This window comes from Rhinatrema bivittatum, unplaced genomic scaffold (genome assembly GCF_901001135.1).
Source record: "Rhinatrema bivittatum unplaced genomic scaffold, aRhiBiv1.1, whole genome shotgun sequence".
NCBI classification, from domain to species: domain Eukaryota; kingdom Metazoa; phylum Chordata; class Amphibia; order Gymnophiona; family Rhinatrematidae; genus Rhinatrema; species Rhinatrema bivittatum.
Genome location: NW_021820313.1, coordinates 941,545 through 956,182, shown reverse-complemented (window position 1 = coordinate 956,182; position 14,638 = coordinate 941,545). Strand labels below are relative to the sequence as shown.

The 14,638-nt window shown below is 54.4% G+C and overlaps 2 protein-coding genes across 3 annotated transcripts in view; one reads left to right on the top strand and one right to left on the bottom strand.

The window, feature by feature from the left end:
• Positions 1 to 802: 802 nt before the first annotated feature.
• On the bottom strand, positions 803 to 6,773 carry LOC115081468 (prostaglandin E synthase-like). The gene is made up of 3 exons (XM_029585943.1): positions 6,038 to 6,773; positions 4,894 to 4,976; positions 803 to 2,947 (listed from the first exon to the last, which is right to left on the bottom strand). Exons 1-3 carry the CDS (start codon positions 6,152 to 6,154, stop codon positions 2,698 to 2,700), a joined length of 450 nt encoding a protein of 149 aa, XP_029441803.1. The 5' UTR covers positions 6,155 to 6,773; the 3' UTR covers positions 803 to 2,697.
• Positions 6,774 to 8,356: 1,583 nt separating this feature from the next.
• Positions 8,357 to 14,638, top strand: part of AIF1 (allograft inflammatory factor 1) — a 38,013-nt gene continuing 31,731 nt past the window's right edge. Inside the window, exon 1 of one of the 2 annotated variants that reach the window (XM_029585915.1) lies at positions 8,357 to 8,428. In XM_029585915.1, the coding sequence (XP_029441775.1) occupies positions 8,359 to 8,428 (70 nt within the window). In that variant the 5' untranslated portion in view covers positions 8,357 to 8,358. Of the gene's footprint in view, positions 8,429 to 8,468; positions 8,604 to 14,638 lie in introns of those variants that run through there. The other variant, XM_029585918.1, reaches the window with a different exon arrangement.

The following is a 14,638-nucleotide window of genomic DNA, read 5'->3' as shown; positions in this document are numbered from 1 at the left end:
ATCTGACTGGAAGAGAAGGGAGGATGTGGACAAAGGTTGGCCCCGTTACATGCGGTAAGGTTTGGTACAGCTTTTACCAAGGGGTGTGTGTGTGTGTCCTGTATGCTGAGGATGCATCAGGGGCCACCATGACCTGCCTAAGCTACTATGTGCGACCTGTGCCTCAGTTCTAATCCCCGGCTCTGTCACTGACTCTCTGAGTGTGACCTCGGGGTGATTCCTTTTACCTCTCTTTGCCTCAGTTCTAATCCCCGGCTCTGTCATTGACTCTCTGAGTGTGACCTTGGGGTGAGACCCTTTACCTCCCTCTGCCTCAGTTCTAATCCCCGGCTCTGTCACTGACTCTCTGCGCGTGACCTCAGGGTGAGTCCCTTTACCTCTCTTTGCCTCAGTTCTAATCCCCGGCTCTGTCACTGAGTCTCTGCGCGTGACCTCAGGGTGAGTCCCTTTACCTCTCTTTGCCTCAGTTCTAATCCCCGGCTCTGTCACTGAGTCTCTGCGCGTGACCTCGGGGTGAGACTCTTTACCTTCCTCTGCCTCAGTTCTAATCCCCGGCTCTGTCACTGGTTCGCTGTGTACGACTTTGGTGCGAGTCTCTTTATTTCCCTGTCCTTCACTTTTTTTTTTTTTTTTTAATAATTTAATCTTTATTCAGGTTTACTTGATTATACAAGAAAAGCTTCTGTGCTTTACTTCTAATCCCCGGCTCTGACGCTGTGTGTGACCTTGGACAAGTCTATTGCTGGGTGTGTACGAGGGAAAACAGCTAGAGATTTGGAAAACAAGGAAGTACACACACACATCTTTTGCGCAGAATTATCCTTCTCTTATGATACTATAATAAATTACATCACATAATTATTATGTACATAGTCTGGAGATATTTTCCAAGCAATGTTATTGCTATCTGCAGTGGAATATTTACACAATGTGCTTCTGAAACCTGTTTGCTAAAGGATTATAAATATAACAGTGATTTAAAATAATAATAATTAAAAAAAAACCAAAAAAAACCCCCACACGCACAGCTTTCGGGATCCCCTTCCCTGTCCGATATTATAATGCGTTTACAGCATGGTGAATGCAGGCGCAGTCTGCGTGGGAGCTGGAGCGCTATGGCCGGGCCATCTGTTCTTCGGGTGCTGTGGCTTTACATTAAGATGTCTGCACAGGGCCTGCCTGGCTTCAGCGCACTCTCAGGCTGTAGGAGATCTATGGCTTCCCTCCAACCTCTGCTCTCCTCCCAATGTGCCTCTCTCCCCCCCTTCCATTCCCCTGCCTCTGTCCCGATGAATGCCTAAAGGGTAGGCCCCTCATTTCAGCTGGAAACAGGAGGCCTAATTGTAGGGCTGCTGGTCGATCGCCAAACATCGTTCCCCCGACCTTACCCCTCCCTCTGGCTGCACCAGCTTCTTAGAGACCCGAATATCGGTCTCTCCGGGGGGGTAATTTATAATAGGATTTAAGCACCTAGATCCTGGCCTTTTAAAAATTACCCCAGTTCAGGGGGGGGGGGAGGAAGCGGGGTAAAAGTATGCTCCAAACTGATTTCACTGGTACTTTCACGCTACTACAAAGAAGCATTCCGGGGGGGGGGGGGGGGCAAGGACATGATTAAGCGTACACTTTCCGTTTTCGTATGCAGGCGTGCAAACTTGCGCGCACCAAGCTGCACCTTCCCCGCGAGCGGGCAGTGCGTTGTGCATGAACGTCGGTACCGCTTCTGCCTATTCCCGGCAAATTTTCAAAGGGGCTCTAGGTGCTTTGAAAATTCGGGCTAACATCCGCAGGTAGGAAAAAAAAAAAACAACCCGTGCATGCAGACGTTAACCCATGAGGGAAAAGGACCCTCCCTGTATCTTTGCCTTGCCTGCTTGGATTTTGCCACTGCTCTGGCTCCTCCCACTTCTACTGGAGGTCAGGTGCAGGTGCCCACCACCCACCCAGTGGAAAAGTCTTTTTTTTCACATTCCTTTCCGCCCTCCCCTTTCATAGGACGATCCCTTGTCCTTGACCTTTTCTTTTGGCCAAGGTGTTGGCCACCACGACGACGATCCTCACTCGGTTGTGTTTTTCACCACGGTGGAGTTCTGTCACCAGGGCCAGCCTTACCTATCCGTCTGCCCTGACCTTTGCCAGCAGAAACCTGGCCTTTGAAATGGTCGGTGGTTGACCAAGGTCAAGTCACTGATAATGGACATCGCTGACCATTGTCCGAGGTGTGCCAGCTAATCACCCTGACGCCGTGGTCCACCCGCGCGGTCCAGGATGGTCACCAGGCTCCCGAATGCATCACAAGGATGTTGGTAGACATCCCTGTATCCTCAAATAACCCGCCCACGAGCTGGAGTCTGGACACTCTCCAAGGCTGCTGTTGAAGCTTGGCTGGTGATGAAAGTCCGACAGGCACGGAGGTATATCATCCACTCTTGACCTAGGAGTCCTTGCAGCTTCTCGTGGTCTTTCAAGTGCAGACAAGTTAATCCCCCAATCACTCATAGTTATTGAAAAGAACTTGGCAGCAGTGTGGGGGAAGTGAAAGTTCCAAGTCTCCTTGAAGGCCAACTAAGAAAAAACACCACATTTCTACCTTTGCTGTCAAAAGAGCTGCTCAAGTCCACAGCAGGCACCCCCCCCCCTTTTTTTTTTTTAAGGGGCCTTCGCAGGTGGGTTCGTCCAGTCCTGGCACATTCTCCTCTACCAACTAAAGGCGACGTTGACGAGGATCTTGATCGCCATGGAGAAGCAGGGGATCTGACCGAGGGTGTAGGCCAGGGATCGAATGGGCGCCTTCAAGGCGAAGAGGTAGGCAACGGTGTGGAGGAGGCGGGCCAGGAAGAAGATGCGGAAGTGGATCTTGGCGATGGATGGGCTGGGCTCCAGCATACAGTAGAGGACGCCGATGAAGAGGAAGGGGTAGACGCACTCCATGTCGTTGCGGTGGAGTGTGCAGAGGAGGGGAGGGGGGGAAGGGAAAAAAGGAAGCCAGGTAAGGTTCAAGCGAACTGTGTCGTTGCGGTGACTGCGGTTTTCTGTGAATGAGGAATCCCAGGCATGGCTATCCGGGGTCACTCACGCCGAGGTGATTGAGCCAAGCCCTCCATGTTGCCTCGTGGTTCCGAGGGCATGTCATGTATGCCAAAGAATATTTTAATTCTTAGAAAGTAAGGCTCAGTCATTTTATGCCCATCCCCTTCCAATCCCCAATGCCCCAGAGGTGACAGGCTCTGTATCCCTGTGCCCATCCCCTGAGCCCTCTGTCCCCAATGCCCTAGAGGTGACAGGCTGTGTATCCCTGTGCCCATCCCCTGAGCCCTCCTGTCCCCAGTGCCCTAGAGGTGACAGACTCTGTATCCCTGTGCCCATCCCCTGAGCCCTCCCGTCCCCAGTGCCCTAGAGGTGACAGGCTCTGTATCCCTGTGCCCATCCCCTGAGCCTTCCCGTCCCCAGTGCCCTAGAGGTGACAGGCTCTGTATCCCTGTGCCCATCCCCTGAGCCCTCCCGTCCCCAGTGCCCTAGAGGTGACAGGCTCTGTATCCCTGTGCCCATTCCCTGAGCCCTCCCGTCCCCAGTGCCCTAGAGGTGAGAGGCTCTGTATCCCTATGCCCATCCCCTGAGCCCTCCCGTCCCCAGTGCCCTAGAGGTGAGAGGCTCTGTATCCTTGTGCCCATCCCCTGAGCCCTCCCGTCCCCAGTGCCCTAGAGGTGACAGGCTCTGTATCCTTGTGCCCATCCCCTGAGCCCTCCCGTCCCCAGTGCCCTAGAGGTGACAGGCTCTGTGTCCCTGTGCCCATCCCCTGAGCCCTCCCGTCCCCAGTGCCCTAGAGGTGAGAGGCTCTGTATCCCTGTGCCCATCACCTGTGCCCTCCCGTCCCCAGCGCCCTAGAGGTGACAGGCTCTGTATCCCTGTGCCCATCCCCTGAGCCCTCCCGTCCCCAGTGCCCTAGAGGTGAGAGGCTCTGTATCCCTGTGCCCATCCCCTGAGCCCTCCCGTTCCCAGTGCCCTAGAAGTGACAGGCTCTGTATCCCTGTGCCCATCCCCTGAGCCCTCCTGTCCCCAGTGCCCTAGAGGTGACAGGCTCTGTATCCCTGTGCCCATCCCCTGAGCACTCCCGTCCCCAGTGCCCTAGAGGTGACAGGCTCTGTATCCCTGTGCCCATCCCCTGAGCACTCCCGTCCCCAGTGCCCTAGAGGTGACAGGCTCTGTATCCCTGTGCCCATCCCCTGAGCCCTCCCGTCCCCAGTGCCCTAGAGGTTACAGGCTCTGTATCCCTGTGCCCATCCCCTGAGCCCTCCCGTCCCCAGTGCCCTAGAGGTGACAGGCTCTGTATCCCTGTGCCCATCCCCTGAGCCCTCCCGTCCCCAGTGCCCCAGAGGTGACAGGCTCTGTATCCCTGTGCCCATCCCCTGAGCCCTCCCATCCCCAGTGCCCTAGAGGTGACAGGCTCTGTATCCCTGTGCCCATCCCCTGAGCCCTCCCGTTCCCAGTGCCCTAGAGGTGAGAGGCTCTGTATCCCTGTGCCCATCCCCTGAGCCCTCCCGTTCCCAGTGCCCTAGAGGTGAGAGGCTCTGTATCCCTGTGCCCATCCCCTGAGCCCTCCCGTTCCCAGTGCCCTAGAGATGACAGGCTCTGTATCCCTGTGCCCATCCCCTGAGCCCTCCCTTCCCCAGTGCCCTAGAGGTGACAGGCTCTGTATCCCTGTGCCCATCCCCTGAGCCCTCCCGTTCCCAGTGCCCTAGAGGTGAGAGGCTCTGTATCCCTGTGCCCATCCCCTGAGCCCTCCCGTTCCCAGTGCCCTAGAGGTGACAGGCTCTGTATCCCTGTGCCCATCCCCTGAGCCCTCCCGTTCCCAGTGCCCTAGAGGTGACAGCTCTGTGCAGCTCCCTCTCTTACCTCCTGCATCGCTCCACGTCTGGATCCTTGCGACAGTACTTCAGCCCTCCGTGCCTTATGGAGTCCTCCGGGTTGGCAAATGCCTAAAGAACAGGAAACAGAAGGAAGGAGCCCACTGAAAAAATCGACTCGTGCAATAGAAAAAGAAACGATTACAGGGACCGCCAGTCCCAGAATGTACTGCAAAAGACGTCGGAAAGGATTTACTTATTCACCTCTCCGATCCGCCACTCCCTGAAGGCCCAAGGTGAAAATTACAGAGAATAACAGCACAAAATACAGAATAGAATCAACTCCCTAGCAAATTAGAGCCTATCCTGACTGAGTGTGCTGTTAACACCTGAGGTGTCTCTTACTGTATAAGAGTGACATCACTGGTAAGGTTCAGGAAGAGGAACAAACTGGTGTGGATGCTGCTACACAATAAGGGGCATTAGGCACAGGACATCTTATCTCGCCATCAGCGTCTCCACAATTCCTCTTAATGAGTCCCTCCTGTAATCTCTCCCCTCTTTAGCTGAAATGCTACCCTAGAGGAAGGATGTCTGTGGTTTATTTCAAACGGAATTGAAAACTGATTTAGACAAGGAGAGTGTTTTTGTCTGCAGGTCGTGGAAACTGCAGATGGCGGTAGGGAGGAAACCTTCAATGTTAGCTGGATGTGCGCACCTTTCGTGTGGGCTCAGCAGTTCAGGGCAGGAGAAAGCAAATGCCCCCACGCACACAGCTCCGCCAGTGCACCTCACTCCTGCCCTGCAGCACCACCCGCTATTCCCGGTACTGAGACCCCCCCACACGCACAGCTCTGCCAATGCACCTCATTCCTGCCCCGCAGCACCTCCTGCTATTCCAGTACTGAGACCCTCACACACAGCTCTGCCAATGCACCTCATTCCTGCCCCGCAGCACCTCCTGCTATTCCAGTACTGAGACCCTCACACACAGCTCTGCCAATGCACCTCATTCCTGCCCTGCAGCACCCCCTGCTATTCCGGTACTGAGACCCCCACATGCACAGCTCTGCCAATGCACCTCACTCCTGCCCTGCAGCACCCCCTGCTATTCTGGTCCTGAGCTCTCCCCCCCCACCCCCACAGCTCTGCCACTGCACCTCACTCCTGCCCCGCTCACAGCCCCCGCTTACCTTCCTGCGCAGCCGGAGCTGGCCGGTGAGGATCGCCAGCGAGTACATCTTGAGGAGCAGTAGCGTGGCATAGAGCACGAAGGAGGAGAAGGCCTCATTCCTCAGCTCCAGGCTCATGGTGACGGGCGAGAGATGCTCTTGCAGGCTTGGGGGCTGAGTGGGGGGGAAACGCCAGGTCCTCCTTTATAGGGCCCTGAAGGTTCTGTGTTCGTGCACGGAAATGCACAGACACCGCCTCATCAGCATCATGTGTTTCCCCAGAGGCGAGGAAGGGGGAACACGATGCGACTTGCTCAGTCCTTCCTCTTCCCCCTCCTGTTTAAGCGTTGGCCCTGGAGAACTCCCGGCGCTGACGAGGCATGCAAACCCCGGAAGAAAACACCAGTGGGTTTCCCCAGGGCTGACCGGCAAATGCAGAACAGGTATAACAGGAGAGCCGTGCCGGGGCATGACTGAGGTGCACTAGCAGTGTCCCGGGGGAAGGGGGAAATGAGGCACCAAGGTTAGGCAGCCAGGTGCAAATTTTTCTAATGCAAATAATTTTGTGTGTGCTGTTAACACCTGAGGTGTCTCTTGCTGTATAAGAGTGGCATCACTGGTAGGGTTCAGGAAGAGGAACAAACTGGTATTGGCACACGCGTCAGCACTTTCCAAATCTATCCTGAAAGAAAAACCCAACTGTTATCTCTGTTTTAATATTTGATGTTAAGATGCATGCAATTATTTTAGGAGCAGTGGAGTTGTGAACAGACGAGAGTGCTGTAATGCATTCCCGATTAGGCTCCGGTTGCAGGAGAGAGCCAGCCTGCGGCGGAAGGAAACTTTCTGGAAGCCGTCACGAAGACGAGGATTTTAAGGCGACCAAGGCGAAACGGTGGCGGGTGGGCCTTGCTACACCCACCCCCATCTCTCCCCTCCTCCACCAAAGTGTAATATAGCGTGGGAAAAACCGGGAATCTGCGGCAAATGGACCGCGGGACGATTTGTGACTTTCTGAACCTAAACGTCAAGTGCCTCGGCACATCCTGAGCTTTGCGCTCCAGTGCCACTTTGCAGTAACTTGAGTGTAAACCGCGGCGAGACCTGAGCCGGGGGTCCTGAGGCAGCTGCACGCAGGCAGGCAGCATCCGAAAGGGAATCATTTATGCACAGAGACATCGGCTACAGAAAAAAATAAATAAAACACATCCCGAGCTTTGCGCTCCAGTGCCACTCTGCAGTAACTGAGTGTTTCAGAATTAATGCCCTTGTTTAATTAATATCAGCTCATTACCAAGTTATATCTGCAATGTTCCTATCTGATTTGGTCGATTCCCCCACCTCTCCCCCAGTTTATTGCACCCTGTTCAATGTACTACTGTTTCAAGTTCCATGTAAACCAATATGCCCTTGTACAATTATTATCAACTTATTACCAAGTTATATCTGCAATGTTCCTATCTGATTTGGTCGATTCCCCCACCTCTCCCCCAGTTTATTGCACCCTGTTCAATGTACTACTGTTTCAAGTTCCATGTAAACCAATATGCCCTTGTACAATTATTATCAACTTATTACCAAGTTATATCTGCAATGTTCCTATCTGATTTGCTCGATCCCCTCCTCCCAGTTTATTGCACCCTATTCAATGTACTACTGTTTCAAGTTCCATGTAAACTGATATGATGTCCACACGAATACCGGTCTATAAAAGCTTTTCAAATGTGGCACATTTAAAACTAATCGGAGAAAGTTCTCTTTCACTCAACGCACAATTAAACTCTGGAATTTGTTGCCAGAGGATGTGGTTAGTGCAGTTAGTGTAGCTGGGTTTAAAAAAGGATTGGATAAGTTCTTGGAGGAGAAGTCCATTATCTGCTATTAAGTTCACTTAGAGAATAGCCACTGCCATTAGCAATGGTTACATGGAATAGACTTAGTTTTTGGGTACTTGCCAGGTTCTTATGGCCTGGATTGGCCACTGTTGGAAACAGGATGCTGGGATTGATGGACCCTCGGTCTGACCCAGTATGGCAGGTTCTTATGTTCTTAAATAAATAAATAAACTGCGGCAAGACCTAAGCCGGGGATCCTGAGGCAGCATCCGAAAGGGAATCATTTATGCACAGAGACATCGGCTACAGGAAAAAAAAAAAAAAAACCACATCCCGAGCTTTGCGCTCCAGTGCCGCTCTGCAGTAACGTGCTAAACGTGATACATTTAGGGGGCGGACGTGAACCGTGGCAGGTGGGCTCTGAGACGTGCCCGGCGGAGGTGTCGGGCCTTGGGGGAATTCGGATTAACTCCGGAGTGTGTGAGTCAGCGGATGAGCGCGGTAGGCATGCGGGGAGGGGACGTGCAACTCTGCTCCCGTCATGTCAGCACCTGTGGCAGAGGAAGGCGAGGTTATGGTGAGGGCGGTTTTTCTTTGTTTTTCTCTTTTTTATCGCAACCAAGGTTATCGAGGAAAGAAGTCAAACACTTCACCGATCTGTTCCGTCAGCCCGGACGGTTTCCCCGCTGCCACCCTTTGGGGTTTCCGGCTCGGTCAGAACCGGGAGCGGGACCCGGAGCCATGAGCACCAGGTTTGCCCTTCTGTTTTACAGTTTGCCCTCGCACGCTAGGCCCTTCCTTCGGCGGGCCCCTAAATCTGGCACGGACGTATCGCTGCCGCACGCTGCCTGGGGCTCGCTCCCTCCCTCCCTCCCGCGCCCTTCCGTAGGACGCCTGCGAGCGGGAGACTCGGGAACGCCGTGCGGGAGGAAGGGAGGCTTCCGGCCCTGGTGGTGGGGGGGGGGGGGGTGGTGGGTGAAGGATCAGCCCGCCGGGGGGGGGGGGGTAGGGAAGGCTGCAGGGCAGAAAAAGGGGAGAGAGGGCATTTCGGGCAAGGGGGGTCAGAGGGCAGAGGGGATGGGCAGAGGCTGGGTGGGAGAGAGAGAGATGGCACTGCCTGAGGGGGGAGGGGGGGCGATTTCAGTTTCCGCCCTGGGCGCCGGTGAGCCTAGAACCGGTGCCGGCCCATGTCTGCCTCCGCGGTTCCGCCGGCCCCCCCTTTGTCCCCTGTCCGCTCGGCACCCTCCGGATCCGGAGGCGCGGGTGGCAGGGCTTGCCCTCTGGAGGAGGAGGCGGGTGAAGGGAAGGGGTTTTGAGGAACCCGGTTGCAGAAGTCATTGTCGTTATCACCCAGATGATGATGTACTCTTCTGATAAAAGCGGTATCGGGAAGTCTGCAGGGACAAAGGTTGCAACAGTTGTCCTGTGCCTCCGCCTCCTGTTACCGGAAAAAACACTTTGAGCCTTATGGGGAAAGAGCCCCGGGAGTTACATTGGGAAAGGGCTGGCTTCCTGGGCGCCGTGCGCAACACCCTGACGACGTCTCTTTTACGGTTATAAGAGGCGGCATTTAACGTGGGTCCCTCACAGTAAATTGCCTTTGCGACTGATGTCTCTTATGCTATAAGAGGGCATCTTGCATTTATTTATTTATTTGCTTTTTTTTTTTATACCGACGTTCGTTGGAACATCACTTCGGTTTACAATAAAATATATAAAACCCAGTTATAAAAGAAAACTGAAAAAGGTACATCTGAGATATTGAAAGCAATTGGCCGCTCTTGGTTGTTGGTGCCATAAGTCACTGGGGTGGGGCGAGCGACCTCTTATGGTGTGAGAGGTGGCTTCCCGTGCTCCTCGGGCCATTAGTGCGTGATGACCGGCAGCTGGTTGAGGTCAGCCCCTGCCGCTCTGTGTTCCTTCAGTACTGGGTGTCCGGGGGGGGGGTGTGCAAGCCGGGGAGCTCTGACCCACGCTGTTCATTTTTTAAGGCCCACAGAGATTCCCTGTAGCGGCTGCTCGCAGCGAAAGAAAACGCCTGGCGCACGTCCCGCTCTTGTCCAAAAGCATAAAGGGAACTTTAATGGAACACTTGACTGCGGAGGAGAAATCACAAAAGGGGGGTCAAGGGGTTTTGAAGAGCGCACTTCAACACAGAAATAACGTTCCTGGCAAAAAAAGAACCAACACAGACGCGGCCACCGGCAAATCCGCAGCACTCCTGCCCCACCCCCCACCCCCGCCGTGCCACCTGCAAACTATGATCCCGTGGGCCTGGAAATACCCTCCCACCCTGGGGCCCGCCGGCCCACCCTCTCAGGACCAGGAGGCAGGAAGGAAGGCGAGCCGGAACCAGGCCGGCTGGTGGGTTCTGCTGAGCCGTTCGGTCCAGACAGGCACCTCAGACACAAGACCACTTGCGCACCTACCTCCTTGGACCTCGCCCGCTGGTGACCCTCCAGGCAGGGGCACTTTTGTTGCCCCCCCCCCCCCCGCCCTTAGGCAGTCATATTTCAGCATGGGGGTTGCTTGCACGGAGCGGCGGTTGCTACTGCCCTTGACAGAAGGTTTGGGGGTAGCCTGCATGGAGCGGCAGCTTTACTACCCTTAACAGAAGGCTTGGGGGTAACTTGTACTGAGTGGCAGCTATTTTATCCTTAAAAGGCTTAGGGGTAGCCTGCATGGAGCAGCAGCTGTTACTACCCTTACAGAAAGCTTGGGGGTAACCTGCACTGAGCGGCAGCTTTACTACCCTTAACAGAAGGCTTGGGGGTAACCTGAAATGAGCGGCAGCTGTTAATACCCTTAACAGAAAGCTTGGGAGTAGCCTGCATGGAGCAGCAGCTTTACTACCATTAACAGAAAGCTTGGAGGTAGCCTGCATGGAGCGGCAGCTGTTAATACCCTTAACAGAAAGCTTGGGAGTAGCCTGCATGGAGCAGCAGCTTTACTACCATTAACAGAAAGCTTGGAGGTAGCCTGCATGGAGAAGCAGCTGTTACTACCCTTACAGAAAGCTTGGGGGTAACCTGCACTGAGCGGCAGCTTTACTACCCTTAACAGAAGGCTTGGGGGTAACCTGCACTGGGCGGCAGCTGTTACTACCCTTTCAGAAAGCTTGGAGGTAACCTGCATGGAGCAGCAGCTTTACTACCCTTAGAAAGCTTGGGGGTAGCCTGCATGGGGCGGCAGCTGTTACTACCCTTATAGAAAGCTTGGGGGTAACCTGCACTGAGCGGCAGCTGTTACTACCCTTATAGAAAGCTTGGGGGTAGCCTGCACTGAGCGGCAGCTGTTACTACCCTTATAGAAAGCTTGGGGGTAACCTGCACTGAGCGGCAGCTGTTACTACCCTTTCAGAAAGCTTGGAGGTAACCTGCATGGAGCAGCAGCTGTTACCACCCTTAACAGAAGCCTTTCTAGGCAGATGGGATCATTTTGTTTTTTATCTGCCGTCGTCCTTCACGATGTTACCAGGTTATGTTACTATGGTGCCGTTCAGTCTTATCTCAGGTCAAATCACGGTTCTGGCCTCCAGGCAGGAGGGAACAAAGTTTGCTCCCCTCACCGCTGTTTCTCCTCTCTCTCTCTCTCTCCAACGCTCATCCCTTTTTATTTTATTTTTTTTGTGGGAAGTCCCAGATTTTCTCTCTCAGCTTTGGGAAGTGTGAGCCTTTCTGAAAATCTTTGGATTTTGCGCAGCTTAGAGGGAAACGCATTTCTGCTTCTCTTCCTCTGCTGCCCAGGGTTTCCAGTTCACTTTTTTTTTTGTCAGCATCTGTGTGCGGGGAGGCTCCCCCCCCGCGTGCTAGGCGTGTGCCGAGGCGAGGGGTTCTTACTGCTGTACTCAATGAGGCTGAATGACCCGTAATCTTCAGCTCTTAAACCACCTTGACGCTCTTAACCTTCCCCTTCTTCTCTCCTGGCCTCTTTTGACTTAGCCTGTAAGCTCCACAGAGCGGGGATTGCCCTCTCTCGTGCCTTCTCTCCGTGCAGCGTGGCATGCATGCACCTTGTACTGCTATATAAATGCTTTACAGTAGTAGTAGTAGGGGGTGTGACGAGTGTACTGGGCCTCAGCCGGCTCTCCGTTAACAGGGATCGCTTCCGCGAACAGGATTTTAGGTTTTTTTCAGCCAGATAGGAAGAATCAGTGAGACAGGCTGAGATGAATTTGTACCTCAAAGTCCAAAGACCCTTACTCCCCCCCACCCCCCTCGTAGGTCCCATTCCCCGCTGTGGCCACTGTTCCTCAGGCTCTGCACTACAGGGAGAGAACTGCCCCGTGGGTCCCATTCCCCGCTGTGGCCACTGTTCCTCAGGCTCTGTACTACAGGGAGAGAACTGCCCCGTGAGTCCCATTCCCCCCTGTGGCCACTGTTCCTCAGGCTCTGTACTACAGGGAGAGAACTGCCCCGTGGGTCCCATTCCCCGCTGTGGCCACTGTTCCTCAGGCTCTGCACTACAGGGAGAGAACTGCCCCGTGGGTCCCATTCCCCGCTGTGGCCACTGTTCCTCAGGCTCTGTACTACAGGGAGAGAATTGCCCCGTGAGTCCCATTCCCCCCCTGTGGCCACTGTTCCTCAGGCTCTGTACTACAGGGAGAGAACTGCCCCGTGGGTCCCATTCCCCCCTGTGGCCACTGTTCCTCAGGCTCTGCACTACAGGGAGAGAACTGCCCCGTGAGTCCCATTCCCCGCTGTGGCCACTGTTCCTCAGGCTCTGTACTACAGGGAGAGAACTGCCCCGTGGGTCCCATTCCTCTCTGTGGCCACTGTTCCTCAGGCTCTGTACTACAGGGAGAGAACTGCCCCGTGGGTCCCATTCCCCCCTGTGGCCACTGTTCCTCAGGCTCTGTACTACAGGGAGAGAACTGCCCCGTGGGTCCCATTCCCCCCTGTGGCCACTGTTCCTCAGGCTATGCACTACAGGGAGAGAACTGCCCCGTGGGTCCCATTCCCCCCTGTGGCCACTGTTCCTCAGGCTCTGCACTACAGGGAGAGAACTGCCCCATGGGTCCCATTCCCCGCTGTGGCCACTGTTCCTCAGGCTCTGCACTACAGGGAGAGAACTGCCCCGTGAGTCCCATTCCCCGCTGTGGCCACTGTTCCTCAGGCTCTGTACTACAGGGAGAGAACTGCCCCGTGGGTCCCATTCCTCTCTGTGGCCGCAGCTACTCGGGGCTCTGTATTGCAAGGAGGGAGTCCCGGATGGGTCCCGTTCCCCGCCGTGGCCGCTGCTGCTTGGGTGAGATTCCGCCGCCCCCCCCCCCCCCCCCTCAAGTTCTCATTTCCCGCTGTGGCTACTACTCCTCGTATTCTGTACAGTCGGGACAGAGACCCTTCCCTCTGCCCCCCCTCCCCCCGCCATGAGTCCCATTCCCAGATGTGGCTCCTGCTCGTCGATCTCCCCGTTCTGCACACTCCGCTCATCCCTCTCCCTTTTCTGGGTGCACTGGGTCCTTGCGAGACAGGTGCTCAGAAATGAAGACGGTATTCAAGAAGGTGACGACCATAGCCCCCCTCCCCCCTCCGCCCCGGTACCCCATACGGCTGGGAGTTACAAAGGGAGGGATGGAGTCTCCTCTGAAGCATGAGGGCACCCCCCCCCCCCCACAACCACCACTACAGCACAGTGCCCTGGATTCAAGATGTGGGGGGGAGGGGCCAACCAATGAAAGCCTGGGAAAGGTCTGTGCGCAGCGATTCCCCAGTGAGAGTCAGGTAGGGGATGATAAGGAGAGAGAGAGAGCTCGTGAACGATGCCCCCCCCCCCCCTCCCCGATGAGAGGTGGATGAGAGGCGGAAGGACCCCGTGCTGGGGTGGTCGGCATGCCAGGCACTGCAGGGCATAGGGAAAGCCGTCTCAGGAGTCCTCCTGGGAGGGCGTCGGGGTGTCCCGCATCAGGGGATCCGCGCCCTGCCCCAGCCGGGTCTCCCGTTCCCCCGCCAGCTCAGCCAGGCTGGCGTAGCAGGTCCTGTTCTCTGAGCTGCGATGCCGCTCGCCCCCGGACGGTCTCTGCAGGTTCTGGAGAGAGGCGTAGTGAAGGCTTCCCTCCTTCTCTTCCTCTTCCTCCTGCAAGGAATCAGGAAGCAGAGAAATTATTACCCCAGGACAGAGCCCTAAACTAAACTGGATATCCATCCACACCAACGTACAAGGCAGGCTACACTCTTGATCTAATTTACACAGGTCCAGATTTATTTATTTATTTATTTATTTTAAAGGCTTTTGTATACTGATGTTCATGTAATAGTACATATCACATCGGTTTACAGAGAACTAAAGTTAGAAATTACATTGAGCATGTGGAATACATATAACAAGGCGTACGTAATAAGAATTATCGATAAACCAAACTTAGTATTACATCAAACGAATTAAAACACAAATTGAATGAAAAATGTGGGCACATAAGCATGTACCTGGAAAAACAGACGAACAAAGGGGCATTTGCCCCAGAGATTTGACCAGATGACCTTTTGTGGAATCCTGACCAGCTTATGATCAAGGACGTCCCATGGTCCGGATAATTTCCTTGTGAAGGTAACATCAACAATGACTAATCCACATCAGAGTGTGACTATATCAAACGTGCCCATATCGATTCTGATCTATTCTAAGTCCAGATATCTAATGCATTCTCAGTTTTTCCTGATGGTTGATTAGAAAACATGGTCTAGTACTGGTCTGACTCACTACAATCCATCACCGAGCAGCTTTGCAACTCTAAAACCTCATATTGGTGTACGAAATACCTAGTGCAAGACGGTACACACATACGTTG

Bases quoted from the DNA above. Each gene is read 5' to 3' on its own strand.
- LOC115081468 (XM_029585943.1), bottom strand. From the start codon at position 6,154: ATGAGCCTGGAGCTGAGGAATGAGGCCTTCTCCTCCTTCGTGCTCTAT. The intron at 4,977-6,037 runs GTAAGCGGGGGC...CCTGTTCTTTAG, and splicing joins AGCTCCGGCTGCGCAGGAAG to GCATTTGCCAACCCGGAGGA. The intron at 2,948-4,893 runs GTAAGAGAGGGA...CCTCCTCTGCAC, and splicing joins GACGTGGAGCGATGCAGGAG to ACTCCACCGCAACGACATGG.